Source organism: Rhincodon typus, chromosome 20, assembly GCF_021869965.1.
Source record: "Rhincodon typus isolate 14 chromosome 20, sRhiTyp1.1, whole genome shotgun sequence".
Classification (NCBI taxonomy): Eukaryota; Metazoa; Chordata; class Chondrichthyes; order Orectolobiformes; family Rhincodontidae; genus Rhincodon; species Rhincodon typus.
In genome coordinates, this window is record NC_063351.1 from 1,188,024 (window position 1) to 1,207,359 (window position 19,336).

Sequence of the window (19,336 nt, forward strand, 5' to 3'; positions counted from 1 at the left end):
GAGGGGGGGGGTGTAGGGGCAGGTGTAGCACTTCCTGCAGTTGCAGGGAAAAGTGCCGGGTGAGGTGGGGCTGGAGGGGAGTGTGGAGCAGACACTGGAGTCATGGAGAAAGTGGTCCCTTCAGAAAGCAGATAAGGATGGGGAGGGAAAAATGTCTTTGGTGGTGGGGTCGGATTGCAGATGGCGGAAGTGTCGGAGGATGATGTGTTGGATCCAGAGGTTGGTGGGGTGGTACGTGAGGACGAGGGAGATTCTGTTTTGGTTGTTATTGCGGGTGGGGGTGTAAGGGATGAGTTGCGGGAAATGCGGGAGACATGGTCGAGGGCGTTCTTGACCACTGAGCGGGGGGAAAGTTGCGGTCCTTGAAAAATGAGGACATCTGAGATGTACTGGAGTGGAATGCCTCATCCTGGGAGCAGATGCGGCAGAGGCGAAGGAATTGGGAATAGGGATGGCATTTTTGCAGGAAGGTGGGTGGGAGGAGGTGTATTCTAGGTAGCTGTGGGAGTCGGTGGGCTTGAAATGGATATCGGTTTCTAGGTGGTTGCCCGAGATGGAGACAGAGAGGTCCAGGAAGGAGAGAGAGGTATTAGAGATGGTCCAGGTGAACTTAAGGTTGGGATGGAAGGTGTTGGTGAAGTGGATGAACTGTTCGAGCTCCTCGTGGGAGCACGAGGCGGCGCCGATACAGTCATCAATGTAACGGAGGAAGAGGTGGGGTTTAGGGCCAGTGTACGTACGGAGGAGGGATTGTTCCACGTAACCTACAAAGAGGCAGGCATAGCTTGGGCCTATGCGGGTACCCATGGCCACCCCCTTTGCCTGTAGGAAGTGGGAGGAATTGAAAGAGATGTGTCTCAGACAATTAAAAACACTTTTTTTTTGTGGAAAGAGTATCTCGACTCCAATTTCACAAAGTATATAGTGGGCTGGTTGATGTACGGTGGCAGGTTTCAGGATAGATCAGATACTGCATGGGTTCTCAAACATAGTGCTAGTGGCCTTTGTAAAAGAGGTCTAGAGAGAGAGAAACCCTGTAACCAAAGCAGCTAGTGCTACTTTGCCTGGCCTCGTGTCCTCCTCCCAATGCTTCTACATTTAGAGAGTGTTTGATATACATGAACAAGAGCTCCTTTTCCACTGGTTTCCAAGGATATAAAGGATATGTTTCCACATTAAAAAATTGAAATACTTCTGATTATTAATGCCTCCTTATTGATAAGGAAACCAAGTGTGCAAATTTTGATGACTCCTCCTAAGGAGCTGTTGAGGTGGCCAAGATGGGATCTTCAGCAGAAATGCCAAATCAGTCCACATGGCAAGCCAATTTCTCAACAGTTACTCTGAAGTAACTGCTGGACAAAAAACAGAAGTTATTCTATTGTCCAATGAAGTACAGCAGCACAGCACAGAGGTCCTGAAACGATTGATAGAGATGAAGTCTTGAGAAAGCCTTTTTCCTGATGTGTCCTTTGCTGTGATAGAATCTTGACTTCTTTGGTTTAGTAGTATTGATCACACAGTCAGATTAAATTTCTGGTTTGTTCTGAACATGCTATCGTATTTAGATAGGCATTGAATTACTGCAATTGGCTTCCATGAATTAGCCTTGCTACAGAGTCTGTTTATATAGGTGACTGCCAAGAACAGGATTTATCACCATTGTGGTGACTTGCATGACTAGAGTCTGATTTCAGTGATTGACTAAATTCATGTGAAGTATGATGAATTGCTGGACATGTTGTCAGGAGCAAACTGGAGAAAAAAAAAAGCTGAATGTGTTGTAAAAAAATTGCAGGATACTGAAAGAACATGTCATATTTATGATGCCAATAGGTCAATTTTTTGAGGACTGTCACATTTTAAATTAACTGCTTGATGAAGTGCTTCCCAGAAGGAATTCTTTAAATTGATATGACCGTCCAACCTTCAATCATGCAATATGATAAATGTGATTTGTGTTGAAATGTAGTACAGTGTAATTTACTGTGCTATAAGGCAAGACATTAATTGTTTCAAATTTTGTTGCTTTTTGTAGCACATTAATAATCCCAAAAGGACTTGAACTTGGAGATGTGACGGTACTGATTTTCATGTTCTGGCACGAGTGACCTAATTATTGGTCAGGATAGTAAGAATTCCATTATTTATGTTGTGACAACAGAGCATTGATTTTAGGTTTACAGTCTGCTGAATTCATATTTTGGAATTTATCTGCCCATTTCATACTTCCCTTTAGTGTCAAAGAGATGCCAAATTCAATGTGAAAATTTTTAAATAACACTGAATGCTGTGGTAGCTCTTCTACAGCTGTGTTGTTTTTCTTCATATTTGTGCGATTTTTCGGAGTGGCTTTTATTGTAATTTTTTGTGGTATTGAATGGAATTAGCTTTATTGTCACATACTCAAATGAGTACAATGAAAAGTTTATAAGTTGGTATCTATAGCATCATCATAGGTGCAATACTTAATTACAAAATAGAGAAATGAAGAAAAAATGTTACATTAAGCTATACACAGTATAACCATAGGTCAGAAAAACAAGAAGCAAAATTAAAAAGGCAGACATCACATTCTCTCTCCAAAATCTCTCCGCAGCAGATCAGTGCAGGGGGCAACCACATGGTCTGACCACTGGCTGCCCAATCTCGGCACTGGGCCACTGGTCACTGGCATCCCAACTGTGACCACCGGTTGCTGGCATCGCTGGTCGCCAGCATCCTTGCTTTGGACCGCTGGTCACTGGCGTTCTCATTCCAGCTGCTGGTGTCTCCACCGACTGCTGACCCCACTTCGGTGACTGGGGCTGGGTGTTCAAGGCCGAGAGAAGAGAGGGAGAAAAGAAACAAAGAGAAGAAAAAGAATGGTTGCAGCAGAAGAGCTCCCGCTGGAGCAACCTACACTGCTGCCATCTTACCAGAAACAGGATAAGAGGCCAGCATTTATATCCCATCCTGAATTGCCCTTGAGAAAACAATCATGAGATGTCCCCTCTAATTGCTGCATCTGTGTGGTGTAGGAACACCTACAGTACTGTTCTGGAGTGAGTGCAAAGGTTTTGATCCAGTAACAGTGAATGAATGGTGATATGGTTCCAAGTAAGGATAATTTGTGATTTGGGCAGCTAGCAGATATTGGTATTCCTTGTGATGGCTGCCTTTTTTTAATCTAATTGAGGTTGTAAGTTTGAAAGATGCCTTTGAACAAAGACTTTAAGATTGCACACACCGCTGCATATTTGTGCTGGTATTGGAGGGATTGAATATCTAAGGTGGCGGATTGGATGCAAATCAAGTGGGCAACTTTTCCCAGATGGTGTTGAGATTGAATGTTGTTGGAGTTGCAATAATCCCTAGAGCATTTCATACATCAGGCTTGTGCCTTGTAGATGGTAGACAGCCTTTGGAGAGTCAGAAAGTGAGTTATCCACCACAGAATTCCCAGTTTCTGGCTTGTTCTTGTAGCCACATTAATTATATGGCTATCCCAATTATATTTTCATTCAGGGCATGTTAGTGAGGATTCAGCAATGGTCATGCCATTAAATATCAAAGTGAGATGTTTAATTTTTCTCCTGTTGGTGAATGTCATTGGCTGTTACTTAGGTGCCAAATAAAAGTTTCAGTACACATCGGGCTAAGTCTGAATGTTATTTCTGTATGCAAGGAATGGAAGTGAGAGTTCAAGTTTCCTGAACCATGAGAGTAATGCTGGAGTGATTTATGAATAACTGAGATCATTTCAGCAGGAGAGTATGAGTGCTTCCTGAGAGGTTCATATCACTGACAGCTGCACAATAATAATTTTATATTGCTCTATGTTAAAATGTCCTGATTCATACTCGCACAAAATACTTCTGAAGAGAAACGTTTACTGCTATGTATGCAGTTTTTTTCTTCTGCATGTTTTTGGTTCCTCAAGATGAAGTTGAATTTTAAGGAGAATATTTGCTTTGTCTTAACCATTTTGTCTTCCATTGGTGACACAAGCCAGAAGTTCAGATTAATCATAGGGATGCTGTGTTCTCCAGTCTCAAAGATTACAGAGTTTACAGTAGCTATTTAAGACATTTACAGAAATAAATTTCCTCCAGATTTTTTGGAAGACTAGTACAGGATCCTAGCCTGGGACTCGCCTACCCCTACAAGACCATTTGCTTCATCCAGGAGATTGGTGTGCATATTCTTACCTGTTGTTCCAGCATTTATTCTTGCATCATATCCTGGTAATGTCAAAGATATGGTATAGACTTGTGGGACTAGACACTAGGTTTTCCTTAGTCCTACTCCGTCAGATACCCGCATCCAGCTAGATTCCATGGAGATCCTTGCATAAGGCTTGGTCCCAGCAGGAATTCTGAAACAACTAACTAACTGTCAGGGGAATTAATGACTTACTAATGGAATGCAGTGTAACATATTGAGCTGAATGACCCTTTAAAATATCAGGATCACGTGATTTCATTAAATTACTGAAGATAAAAAATTGATAGCCAAGCAGCTTATTCAACATACATCACGGTGTTATCTTAGTGTATTAGTAAAAATACCAAAAAGGAAAATATACCTTAAATCAATCTGCTCTCATCACAATGATACAGGTGTAAACATGTAAAATTTAGAAAGATACCTGATTTGGCCAGTGTAACTTGGTGTGTGTGTGTGTGTGTGTGGAATGAGCTGCCAGAGGAAGTGGCGGAGGCTGGTACAATTATGGCACTTAAAAGGCATCTGGACGAGTACATGAATAGGAAGGGTTTACAGGGATATGGGCCAAATGCTAGTAAATGGGACTAGATTAATTTAGGATAGCAGGTCAACATGGACAGTTGAACTGGAGGTTCTGTTTCCATGCTGTATAATGGATTCTACTGTAAAGTGAACTTCCACATTTTCACGTCAAAATAACATTGGGGCTAAATGTGCCTGCTGTTATTAATATGATAGTGTTGTGACTTCAAGTGATGATAAGATACGTAGTTCAACGCAAGCGCCTAAATGTTGTTTGTGTTAAATTACTTCACCGTTGATTTTGTAAAAACGGCATCTCACTGTCTAGCTCGTCACTGAAGTGCTAGAAATGGCAAATTGTGTCTTTTTTATTCGGCCATGGAATGTTGGTGTCACTGGTAAGGATGATAAGTTACCCTGTGTTAGAATCAAAGAACAGTTACTATACAAAAGGGTGCCATTCAGTCTGTCACATCTTGTCTGTCTCTCCAAGAGCACCTCAGTAAGTCTCTCTCCCTCCCCTTTTCCCCAAAGCACTCCACGTCTCTTCTATTCAAACAATTATCCAATTACATTTTAAAACCACAATTGAATCTGCTAGCATCACAGTCTCAGGCAGTGCACCCCAGATTCTAACGATTGCATGAAAAAGTTTTTCCCTTGAGTTGGTTTGGATTCATTTGCCATTTGTTTGAAATTGACGTGCTCTAGTTCTTTACCCTTCCACAAATGGTAACAATTTCTCCATATCTGTACGAACTCCTTCTGATCGTACCTTTCAAATTGCTCTAGACCTTTTCTCTAAGAAAAGCCTTAGCTTTACAAATTCATCCACGTAACTAAAGACTATTATTCCAGAACTATTCTCTCAAATCATTATGTTCTGTGTAAAATATAGTGCCCAGAAGTGGACAAAATGTTCCTGATTGAAGCCAAATCATCAGTTTATAAAGACCAGAATCCAGAGGCCTCATGAAACACTTTCTCAACTTGCCTGGCCACTTTTAACAAATTGTACACATATACCTCCAGGTGGTACTCCTAAACTTGTATGCTATTGAATATTTTATTTGATAATTTGTCTCCTTGTTATTCCTTGTAACTTGTAGCAAAGTGCATCATTCACAAGCATGCACTTCACCAGTGTTTCTGAAGTCTAACATTATCCTCTTCGCCATTCATAATACTTCTAGGTTTTATGTCATAATGAATTTTGAAGTTATGTCCAGTATAGTCAAGTCTAGGCCATTGATATGGATCAAGGAAAGCTGTGGTCCTAATATCAATTCTGGGGAATCCTACTATCTTCCTCCATTCTGAGAAGAAGCCACTTACTGCTATCCTTTGTCCTTTTACTCAGCCAGTTTTATCACCATGCTGCAACTGTGCCTTTTGTTCTATGGGGTTCAAATTTGCTGACAGCCTGTAATGTGGAACTTCATGAAATACCTCTTGAAAATTCATGTACACCATTTCTTTCCATCATCAAAAAAATGCAGTCAAATTCATGAAATGCTATTTTCCCTTAAGTTTGTGCTAGTTTTCTTTAAACCAGAGGACTGCTAATTTTATTTTAGATTATTATTTCTAAAAGCTTCTCCACTACAAATTAAGAGTGATTAACCTGTAATCACAGGTCTTATCCTTGCAACTTTTTCTGAATATGGGTGTAATATTCACAATTTTCCAGTCTGCTGGTGGAGGACTGGATTAGAAGAACATAAAGGGTCCTGGAATTCCAAAATAAACACAGAAAATGCTGGTAAAATTCAGCACCATCTGCAGAAAGAGAAACAGACTAATGTTTCAAGTCAATCACCTTTTATTATAATCAGGATTGGAAGATTATTGCCACTGTCTCTGCAATTTCTACCTTTAATTTCTGTCTGTATTCCCAAATGCATGTGATACAGCTCTGGTCACTTATCAGCTTTGAGTACAGATAGTTATTCTAGTACCAAGATTTTATTGACTTTTTAGCACATCCAGTATTGCAGCCTCCTTTTTCAGTTAACTTTGGCAGCATCATCTTTAGTAAAGACAGATGCAAAGTTCTGATTAATGCTTCAGCCGTGCCATCTGCCTCCATGTGTATATTCCCATTTTTTTTGTCGATAATCAGCCATCTCCTCTAACCACCTTTTAAAATTAATTAAATACCTATGGAAGACTTTTGACTTCTCATTTATTTTGACTACCAGTCATCTATACTGTCCTTCTTTGTTTTTCACTTCCTGTTTAAATGTTCTGTATTCTGCCTGCTTCTCATTTCTGTTATCAACCAGACGTCCATCATGTCGTGCTCTCCAATGCTTTCCATGACGGTGGCATTAAAATCATATATCATATAGACAGGGCATTATGTAGTCTGATGCAACTCCATGAAAAGACCAAGGTCTTTCAAGGACATACTTCACAGTTTCCTTTTTGTTAACACTGCATTAGCTGCTAGTTTGGAACTGGACATGCAATGTCACATTGACATGTTCTGCAACACGTATTTCAACCTTGGCCGTACTGTCAGCACAAAGCCTGTGCCAGGAAAGCCCTGATCCACTCCACATTCCCCAATCCTTCAACACTGGCTCACTCTTGCCAGTCCTGAGCCTTCATGGGAGCTGCCTTTGCCCTTGTCCCCCACCTTGTAGATTTCAACAAGGAAATCCACTGACCACAAATACAATTACACAAAGCCAAAGGTGCATACCAGTTTTAAACAAATGTGAACCATGTGTGACGTGATTTCATGTGCCACTGACTTTACCATGAAGGCAGAACACCATTAGGGAAAGGTTTTATCTGAGGGATATTCATGGCATGCAAATCCATTATAAGTAGGAACCTGCCATCATGAATAAAATTTCAACTCTCGCCTAATTAAGTTAGCCCACTCACCGCTCTCCCACTCTTACGGGCCCCATAAAATCCCTTCCTTCCTTCGTTCAACGTCTCTTTGGCATTAGACCAAAAGCATTACTGCTATGCTCCTGATCATGGTAGATATAAACTAGTTGTTCCTTTGGTATTACGGTCTAATCATCTTTTTAACAATGTGCTAAGTGTTTATTTGGTGAGTGGGGGTGGGTACAGTTAGCTCAGTTGGCTGGTTGCAATGCAAATAAATGCCAACAGCATGGGTTCAATTCCCACTTTGACTGAAATTACCATAAAGGCCTCTCCTTCTCAACTTCTCCCCTCACCTGAGGTGTGGTGACCCTCAGGTTAAAGTGCCAACTGTCGTTTCTGTTTGATGAGAGAGCAGCCTATGGTCTGGTAGGACTGTGGCAACTTTACCTTTATGTATTTATTAGCTCCAAACATCCTCTCGTAGACTGAACATTAATGAATATAGTCTCCATCCTTTTAAGTTTGAATTGTTGCTAATGCAAAAAGTGTATACTTTCAATTTTTTTGAAAAATATTCTTTCTGTCTCTTTTTCCTCTGTATGCAGAACTCAGTTGTGACATACTGAAAATAATGTTTGCAACAGTTTTTTTAAAGTTTACAAAACTAGTGCAACAAGATTCAATGTTGTACTTGCCCATACCTGTCTTCACCCTCCTCACTGCTGAGTCATAGAGTCATACAGAATGGAAATAGACCCTTCGGTCCAACCAGTCCATGCCAAACGTAATCCCAAATTAAACTAGTCCCACCTGCCTGCTGCTGGCCCATATCTCTAAAAACCTTTCTTATTCATGTACTTGTCCAAATATCTTTTAAACATTAAAGATAAATGTATCTACACCCGCCACTTCCTCTGGAAGTTCATTCCACACACGAACCTCTATTAAAAAAATTGCCCCCATACCTTTTTAAAACTCTTTCCTCTCACCTTAAAAATGTGCCCCATAGTCTTGAAATCCCCCGTCCTAGGGAAAAGTCAACTACTATTAACTTTATCTATACCCCTCATTATCTTATTCTATTACGTCGCCTCTCAATCTCTTATGCCCCAATGGAAAAAGTCCCAGCCTTACTAGCCTTTCTTTATAACTCAAACCTTCCATACCCAGCAACATCCTGGTAAATCTCTTCTGAATCCTCTTCAGCTTAATAATATCCATCCGATAACTGGACGACAAAGTATAGTATTGTTACTGTTGTGACAAAAAGTACCCTCTGACTTGCTGTTAGCATTGCCACTGGAACGCTGGTTGTAAAAGCCCTGTTCCTAGCTTGCACCTTGTGTAAGATAGACAGACCTTGATATCAGTATACAAGTGCTCGGTGCATTTTTGTGTTCATGGCAGTATTAAAAGCTTACTTCAACCAGATAATGGAACTGACAAACGGAGAAACTTGTTATGACTTTGTTACAAAATCACAGAATTGTTATGGTGCAGAAGGAACCCGTTCCAATATGGTAATATTGCACAATGTCGTTTACAAATTCATGGGGACGATTTTATGATTTGGCAATCCCAGCATGGTCCATGATAGCTTGCCTGCTGGGGTTTCGGGTGCAGAGATTAACCTGACTCACATGCAAGTTTCCGTCCATGTGCGTTATTTGACGTCTAAATGTGTACAGGGACTTTTCTGTGCCTGGTTTCCTAATGTGCACTCCCAGCATCCAATGTGTTTTAAGCATGCTTGTGATAATGGCTAATGAATGCAGTACATAATTCAGAGAACCTTCTTAGTGGTGAATGTGTGGAGTTTAGTAGCATGACTGAGTGGTCAAAGTAACATCAATTGAGGAGGAATAGAAGGATATGTTAGTATAATGTGATGAATAAAAGTTGGAGGAGGCTTGTGGACCATAAATGCTGGCATGGACATTGGGAGAAATTATCAGTTTCTTTGCTGTAAAATTCCAAGTATATTCCATGTCATCCTTTTGTCACATCTTGGAACATATCAGAGTATTAATATGGTGCTATATACTGGATAGTTAGTTATATACTGGATAGCTTAACTAGCTGGAAAGCTGGTTTGCTATACAAATTGAGGCCAACAGCGCAGGTTCAATGAATGAGAACAAGTCAGCTCAGCGAGCAAGGCAACAACCTTAGTCTACTTTTGTTTATTTAGATAGACCTGCTTATAGGTTCAAAAATGATAAGAGGATAGGGGAGGGTGATGGTATTATCACTAGGCTATTAACCTAAAGACATGGCAGACCCAGGTTCAAATCCTGCAATGGCAGGTGATGGAATTTGATTTCAACAAAAGTCTGGAGTTAAGAGTCTAATGACGACCATGAAACCATTGTCAATTGTCCAAAACAAAAACCCATCTAGATCACTAACGTCCTTTTAGGGAAGAAAATTACTGTCCTTGCCTCATCTGGCCTATATGTGACTCCAGACTCGCAACAATCTCCTCTGATCAATTAGATACGGGCAATAAATGCTGGCCTAGCCAGCAATACCCACATCCCATGAATAAATTTTTTAAAAAACTTAGCCATTTCATCCAAAGAAACTGATTCATTCAAAATGAACTTAAAGACTTTGTGAATTTAACTGAAGAAACTATGACGCTTGAAAATTAAGTACATGTTTTGTTCAATTTTAAGCAAAGTTTCTGACACAATATACTTTTTAATAACAAAGATTTTCCACCTCCACTTCTCTAACATTGTCCCCCCTCCACCAGTACCTCAGTACAACCGCCATTTAGTTTTGTACTGACTCAACTATTCTCATGGTCTCCTGGCTGGCCTCCCAACTTCCACTCTCTATAAACTCAGCCAAGCTCTGCTATCCACATCCTAATATGCAGAAAGTTCTGCTCACCCACCACCCCATCCTTGACTCCTTAATTCCTGAACGTCCCGAATTTTAATATTCCCATCTCTTGTGTTAAATCCATTGTGATATCCCCCTCCATTTCTCTTTAATTTCCACGAACCCTGAAACTCAGTTCTTGCACCCAGTATTCTTCTGACTCCAGAGTCTGCGCTCATTCCCTTTACTCCACCACGGGTAGTTATGTATAACTTATGGGGCTCTTTTCATCCTTAAGTCTACCTTTTCTCCTTTTAAAAGTCATCTCCAAACCTATTTCTTTAACTCTTCTTTATCCTGTCCACTCATCTGTTTTTAATAGACTTGAGCTGTGTAAAGATATTTTTCTAAGTTGCAAATAAAGGTAAATAGTTGTAAGTGGATAACGAAGCAGAACACTGTGGATTCTGAACATTTAAAGTAAAAACAGAAAATGCTGAAGTATTCAGCATTTCAGGCAATATCGGTTGAGGGACAAAAATTGAGTTAACAGTTCAGGTTTCTTCTTTTCATCAGAGCTGAGAGGAAATATTAGAAATGTAAAAAGTTTTGACCAAAGGGTGAGTGGGACAAGGGAGGTCTGTGATAGAGTGAAAGAAGGAGAGGTTCAGTGACAGAAAGATTAATTTTCTAGGGTCAAAGGAAATAAAATACTGCAGAGATAGTAGGAACTGCCGATGCTGGAGAATCTGAGATAACAAGGTGTAGAGCTGGCCAGGCAGCATCAGAGGAGCAGGAAAGTTGACGTTTCAGGTCTGGACCCTTCTTCAGAAAAATTTTTTTTCTCTACACCTTGTTACCTAAAATACTGCAGATGCTGGAAATCTGAAATAAAAACAAATGCTTTTACGGCACCTATGGGAAGAGAAACAGAGTTAACATTTTGAGTCCAAAGATGACTTCAGAATAGGGTGTTCGTACGACTAAGGAACAGAATGAAAGGTGCAAGCTTCAAATCATAAGAATCACATACAGAAATCACATAAATATTTGCATGTAAAAGTGTATTTTAAATGTCTTTAGAAAGAAATTTAAACATTTTGGGGTGTGGGGAAAATTTGCTTAAAAGATTGCACGAGAATATAAGGGAAATAGTAAACCTCTGAATGGGATTGCTGTTTATTGGAATGCATGATGTATGTAGAAATTAACACTAAGATTTGTTTTTTTCCCATGTAACTTTAATGTGCTAATACTTTGTTTTCATATTTTGCAGTTGATTGGAACTTTCATCCTTTGTATTGGCATATATGCAGAAGTTGAGAGACAGAAATACAAGACACTGCAAGGTGCCTTTTTAGCTCCAGCTATAATCCTGATTTTGCTGGGAATTCTGATGTTTGTGGTGTCGTTTATTGGTGTTTTAGCATCTTTGCGGGACAACTTGTGCCTTCTGAAAGTGGTAAGACATGCTTTGCTAGTACTACGATATTATTGGCTGTTTACTTCCTAACTTGGCATTGATTCTTTTAAAATATGTTCTCAAGGTGAAAGAAGCTTAGTTTAAACAATTTGAATGTGATTTCCTACCTAGCTGATTGAATATTTTCCCAAAACACTTCATTTAAATCCAGACTGCATTCTATGAATAATAATGATGTGAACTAGAAAATATTACTGTTTAAACTCATATTTATTGTTTTGGCCATAAACTCATGCTGCACCCTAAAAGCTGGTAATTACCATGTTGAAAGTCCAAATGTTCTTCCTGGCACTAGTGTCGTTTTGTTTGCTGTGTGATATAAAGAAAGATTAATTGTTTAGTTTGTAAAACAAGGTTTAGATGGAAATCATTTTGTAAAAGCACAAGTGAAATACAAAAAAGAAATCCTAAAATATAACACCTAATAAATTATAGTCACTTGGAAATTATTACATTATCAAGTAAACAGGTAGCATGTTTTTCGCTTCTATTTTACCAAAACATTAACCAGTAGGTTTCAAGATTTAATGTTTTGCAACTATATAATTGGTACAAGGCAAGTCAGTTAGCCCTTGCTACTGATAACTTAATGAAAAGTTAGATTTTGCTAGTTTAATTTCCTGATTAATAGTAATCAATTTGAATTTACTGAGGTACTTCTAGGATAAGAAAGAGAAATCTGACTTGTTTAATGAAATACATTTGATTTTGATCCTATAGAATTCCTTGGATCTAAAATAATTTCTGTGGATCAGTAACATTCATGAATTCATGATAGAAAGAAGAAACATAGAAACTCAAGAAAACAGGGGCAGGAGTAGGCCATTCAAATATGCTGTGCCAATCAATGCAGTCATGGCTGATAATCCTACTCAGTACCCTGTTCCCTCTTTCTCCTATATTTTTGATCCCTTTACCCTAAGCACTATATCTAACTCCATCTTGAGAACATTCAATGTTTTGGCCTCAACTTCTTTCTGTAGCAAAGAATTTCACAGGCTTTCCAGGTGTAAATATTTCTCCTCATCTTGGTCCTAAATGGCCTAACCTGTATTCTTAGACTGTGACTCCTGGCTCTGGACGCTGCAATCATCAGGAACATGTTTATCCTGTCATAGAGTCATAGAGTAATGTAGCATGGAAACTGGCCCTCTAGCCCAAACTGACCATGGTGCCCACTAAGCTAATTCCAATTGCCCGCATTTGATCCATATCCCTCTAAACCCTTTGCATCCATGTACCTATCCAAATGTTTTTTAAATGTTGCTATTGTACCTCCCTCAACCACTTTGTCCAGCAGCCCATTCCATAAACGCACCACTCTCTGCATGAAGAAGTTGCCCCTCGGATCCTTCTTAAATCTTTCCCCTATCACCTTAAACATGTGGCCTTTACTTTTCAATTCCCCATCCATGGGAGAAAGACTATATGCATTCATCCTATTTATGTCCCTCATGATGTTATACACCTCAATAAGGTCACCCCTCATTCTCTTACATTCCAAGGAATAAAATCCTGTCCTGGCCAACCTTGCCCTATAACTTAGGCCCACTAGTCCTGGCAACATCCTCGTAAAACTTCTTTGCACACTTTCCAGTTTAACTATGTCTCATGTGTAACAGGGTGACCAAAACTCTACACAATACTCCAAGTGCAGCCTCACCACAACGTATACAAATGTAACATAACGTCCCAACTCCTACAATCAGTGCCCCAACCAATGAAGGCTAGCATGCTAAATGCCTTCTTCACCTATGGTGCCACTTTCATTGAACTACTTACTTGTACTTGTAGGTCTCTCTGTTCCACAACACTCCTGAGGACCTTACCGTTTACTGTATAAGTCCCACCTTGGTTTGACTTTCCAAAGTACAATACCTCACACTTATCTGTATTGAATTGCATTTGCCAATCCTCAGCCCACTTCCCCATCTGATCAAGATCCCTCTGTAATTTTTGATAAATATCTTTGCTATCAACGATACTTCTTAATTTTGTATCATCTGCAAACTTACTAATCATGCCTTGTACATTCACATCCACATCACTTACATAAATAACCCCTGTGGCACACCACTGGTCACAGGCCTAAAGTCCAACAAACAACCTTCAACCATCACCCTCTGCTTCCTACATCAAACCAATTTTGAATCCAATTAGCTAGCTCTCCCTGGATCCCATGTGACCTAACTTTCATGACTAGCCTGCCATGCAGGACCTTGTCAAAGGCCTTACTAAAGTCGATATAGACAACATCCACTGCCCTACCCTTATCCATCCTCTTGGTTATCTCTTCGAAAAACTCTAAAAAAAAAAAAAATCTGTCAGACATGACTTCTTGCACATAACTCCATGCTGACAATCCCTAATCAGACCTTGACTATCAAAATGTTGATTGATCCTGTCCCTCTGTATCCTGTCCAGTAACTTGCCCACCACTGATGTCAGGATCAGTGGCCTGTGATTCCTTGGCTTGTCTTTGCTACCTTTCTTAAAAAATGGAATAACGTTAGCCACCTTCCAGTCTTCTGAAACTACACCAGTGGCTAAAGATGAAGTAAAAATCTCTGCAAGGGCCTCTGCAATTTCTTCCCTAGTCTCCCACAACATCGGAGGATGGACTTGATCAGGCGCAGGGGATTTATCCACCTTAATGCGCTTTAAGGCTGCCAACACCACCTCTCTGGTAACATGCATGCGGTCCAAAACATCCCCACTTGTTTCCCTTATTTCCTTAGCATCCGTGATTCTCTCCTCCGTAAACACTGAGGAGAAATATTCATTAAAAATCTCCCCCATCTCCTGTGGTTCTGCACGTAGACAGCCATGCTGATCTTTAAGGGTACCTATTCTCTCCCTAGCCACCCTTTTAGTCTTAATATAGCTATAGAACCTCTTGGGATTATCTTTAACCTTATCTGCCAGATCCATCTCATACCCTGTTTTTGCTCTTCTTATTTCGCGCTGTAGTATGCTCCTACACTTTTTATAGTCATCTAGAATTTCACTTGAGCCTGATAGCTTAAACCCAATGTATGGCACCACTTTTTTCCTTTTCAGAGAGAACAAGGTTTCTTACCACAAAAATGATATAAAATTAACATGCAGACACAGCACAGGAAAACAAAAGTATAAAGTTTTTGAGAAGATTTGTAGCTCGGGTTGTGGATGAGCTCGTAGACTTGCCGAGCCGGTGTGTTTGATTGTAATTGTTTCGTCACCCTGCTAGGCAACACCGGAGGCGCACTGACGATGTTACCTAGCAGGATGACGAAACGTCCGCAATCAAACACACCGGCTCAGTGAGGAAGTCTACAACTTCAAACAAATGTATGATAGACCTTATTGTAAACGGATTGAGATATAATTATTAGGAAAGTTCAGTAAAATTATGTAGCATCTATGTGAGAGTTTATCTAGAGAAATATTGATAATTTACCTGAATCTCAAAACTAGGCATCCAAAAGGCACTATGGGCCATCATCATTAGTAGAATTGTAACCTCATAGTTTATCTCCCACTCTATCATTACTTAAGCCAGGGGATCAAATCTGGCTCATAAAAAAAGTGCACAAGGGCAAGGTAGGAACAGCACCAGATGTACCCATAAAAGGAGATGCCAACCTACTGCTGTTCCTACCAAAACTCCAAATCAGGATTACTTGCATACCAAACAGCGTGAGCAGCACATGATAGAGAGAGCTAAGTAATCCCACAACTAACAGATCAGATCTAAGTTTTCAACCATATCATAACTAGCTGTGAATGGTTGTGGACAGTTGAACAAGTCACTGGAGGAGGAATGTTTGCAAATGTCCCCATCCCCAATGATGGGGAGCCCAACGCATTGGTGCAAAACTCCAGGATTTGCAAACACTTTCAGTCAGAGTGCTGAGTGGATGATCAATCTCAACATCTTCTGAGGTTCACAACATCATAGAAGCCGGTCTTAAGTCATTTTGATATACTCCAAATCATATAAAGTGATAGCTAAAGCACTTGATTATCACCCTATCAGTCTACTCTCAATCATCATCAAACAGTGGAATGAGTCATCAATGGTGCAATCGAGCAACGACGCTCAGTTTTGGTTCTGCCCATCAACTCCTGACCTCATTACAATCTTGGTCCAAAAATGGACAAAAGAGCTGAACTCCAGAGTTGGGATGAAAGTGATTTCCCTCGACATCAAGGAAGCATTTGTTAGGCGCCCCAGCCTAACTGAAGTCATTGTGAATTAGTATAGAAAAATCCTCCAGTGGTTGGAGTCACAAGGGAAGATGTGTGTAGCTGTTAGAGGTCAGTCATCTCAGTTCCAGAATATCTTTGCAGGAGGTCCTAAGGGTAGTGTTCTAGACCAAGCCATCTTCAACTGACTCATAATGTCCGTCCCTCCAATGCAAAGTCAGAGATGGCGATGTTTAGCTGATGACTGTACAAAGAATATGAGGCAAAACCTGGACAATATTCAGGTTTATGCTGATGAGTGACAAATACTTGTGAGACGCAATGATCATCTTCAACAAGAGATAACTATCTCCCCATGGTATTCAATGGCATTACCATTGTTGATTTCCCCCCACTATCAAATTCTGAGGCTTCCCCATGGCCAAAGCTGAACTGGACCAACCTTACAAATATTGTGGCAACAAGAACATGTCAGAAGCTGGGAATTCTGAGGCAAGTAACTTGTCTTCTAACACGCCCAGGTCTGACCACCATCTACAAGCCATAGATTAGGACGATGATGGATTATTCCCCATTGCCGGGCTGAATTTAGCACGAACAACACGCAAGAAGCTGAACATCATTTTAAAGACTTTTTGTTGTATTTTCGATTGCGGGCTATAACGAGAAAAGAACTATTTTAGAAAAGACAATGATTGTTGAAGGGATTACTGAAGTTTTTGAAAGCAAGCCACCAGTACTTATCCTAATCTCTGGTTGCACAATTGTTGGTCAACCACTGGGGGAGATTTACTACAGACAAGCTGGCACCATGGGATAGTGTATGAAGAAAGATTTGGCCATCAACAAGTGGCTGATTAGTCTATGGAGTAATTACTAGTTAATGACGAAGCCATTCTAACTGCCAGCAAACTATGTGATTGGCTCCCAGATAGCTGAACAGCTTGTGGATGTGAACAATATAAGCAGAAGCCTTTGAACCTCCATAAAGGAAGGTTCTGTCTTTGTCTCTGCAGCAGAAAATACCTAAAGCCTGAAGAAGACCAGTTTATTTTCCCTCGGGTGTTGCTGTAAGCTATTGGTTTTAACAAATAAGTTGGAAGCATTATCATTTATGAACCAGTGCTCCGTGCCTCCTGGAAGGAAGTAAAAACACACAGCGAGAGAGAGAGAGATCCACAAACAGCCATTCCTGACAAGTCAAATAGACCACTTCAATCCTCAGTGAATTCTCTGCGCAAGGGGCTTTCCCAGTTTTTCCTTCTATCCATGACATTAGTGTTTGTTTGTCTGGCAGTGTCTGTCTACATGCGTGTATAATGGGAGTTTTATAAGGGGTTAGTATTTTAACTTGTAAATTGTAGATGTCCACAGATCCCTGAAGGCAGCAGGACAGGTTAAGACAGTAGTTAACACGTCAGTTATAGCATAGATTATAAGAGCAGGGAGGTCATGTTGGAGCTGTACAGAACTGTACACTGCTGGAGTATTGTGTGCCATTCTAATTATCGCATTGTAGAAAAGAGGTGATTACACTGGAGGAAATGCAAACGAGATTCATCAGGATGTCATAGGATTCAGTGTGAAGAGAGGTTGGATAAGCTTGGGTCGTTTTCTTCAGAGCAGGGACTTTATTGATGTGAATATGATTATGAGGGGCTTGGAAAGGGTGGATAGGAAGTGGCTGTTCCCTTTAGTCAAAGGCCTGTAATGAGAAGGGCATAATTTTAAGCCAAAATACAGTAGGGTGGCACAATGGCTCAGTGGTTAGCATAGTTTCCTCACAGAACTGTGGACCCAGATTCGATTCCAGCCTTGCATGACTATCTGGTAGAATTTGCACATTCCCCCTGTGTCTGTGTTAGTTTCCACCGGGTGCTCTGGTTTCCTCCCACAGTTCAATGATGTGTAGGATAGGCCATGTTGAATTGCCCCATAGTGTCCAGGGATGTGCAGGTTAGATTAATTAGCCATGGTAAATGTGGAGTAACGGGGATAGGTTGGGCAGCTGGGTCTGGGTGGGATATTCTTAGGTTGGGGGAGTGGGGCATCAGTGCAGATTCAGTGTGCCATATGGCCTCTTTCTGCACTGTGGGGATTCTGAGTTTTAGAGGGAATTTGAGGAAAAACCTTTTCACCCAGAGGATGATGGGAGTCTAGAATGCCTGGGAGGGTAGTTGGGGTAGGTAAGCTCAACCTTTAAAAGGTACTTGAACAAACTCTAAATATGTTATAACATTCAGGGTTATGGGCCAAGTGATGGAACGTAGGATTAGTGTAGGTGTAGAGTACTCTTTTGTCAGTGCAGACTGAATGGGTCAAAGGACCTCTTCTATACTATATGATGCTATAATTGTATATCGATGGTTCACCCGTAGTTCTTAAGTATGGAAATCTAGTCTGTGCTTTCAAAAGAAATGGAAGTAGGAGTAGGCCGTTCGCCTCCTCAAGCTTGCTCTGCTTTTCAATGAGATCATGGCTGATCTACCCCAGGCCTCAACTCCTCTTTTAGAAGCATAGAAAATAGGTGCAGGAGTAGGCCATTCGACCCTTCGAGCCTGTGCACCATTCACTATAATCATGCAATTTCAGTATCCCACTTCCACTTTCTCTCCATACACTTTGATTCCTTAAACCTCAAGGGCCATGTCCAACTCTCTCTTGAATATAATTAATTAACTGGCCCCACCAGCTTTCTGTGGTAGAGAATTCCACAAGTTCATAATTGATTGAAGAAGTTCTTCCTCATGAATGGCTTAATTCTTATTTTTAGACTGTGACCTCCAGGTCTGAATGTCCGCAACTTCGGGAGGATTCTTCCCACGTCTAGTCTGTCCAGTCCGTCAGGATTATATATGTTTCTATGAGATCATGTCTCATTCTTCTAAATTCCAGTGAGTACAAGTCTAATCGATCCAGTCTTAATAAGTCAGCCCTGCCGTCCTGAGAATCAGTCTGGTGAAGCTTCGCTGGACTCCCTCAATAGTAAGAATGTCCTTCCTCTGACTAGAAGACCAAAACTGCACCCAGTACTCCAGGTGTGGCCTCAGCAAGACCCTGTATAACTGCAGCAAGGCATCCCCACTCCTATACTCCAATCCTCTCACTATGAAGGCCAGCTTGTCATTAGCTTTCCTCACCACCTCCTGCACCTGCATCCCAATCTTTAGTGACTGTTCCACCATGACACCCAGGTCTCATTGCACCTTGCCTTTTCCTAAACTGCCACTATTCAGAAAATCGGCCATCCTGTTTTTG

General features: G+C 40.7%; 1 protein-coding gene across 3 annotated transcripts in view; it reads left to right on the forward strand.

Annotated features, from left to right (window-relative positions):
• The window catches only part of tspan15 (tetraspanin 15), a 121,628-nt gene that overhangs the window by 37,195 nt on the left and 65,097 nt on the right, over positions 1–19,336 (forward strand). For all 3 annotated transcript variants that reach the window (XM_048609037.1, XM_048609036.1, XM_048609038.1), the window contains exon 2: positions 11,684–11,869. In XM_048609037.1, the coding sequence (XP_048464994.1) occupies positions 11,684–11,869 (186 nt within the window). The remainder of the gene's footprint in view (positions 1–11,683; positions 11,870–19,336) is intronic.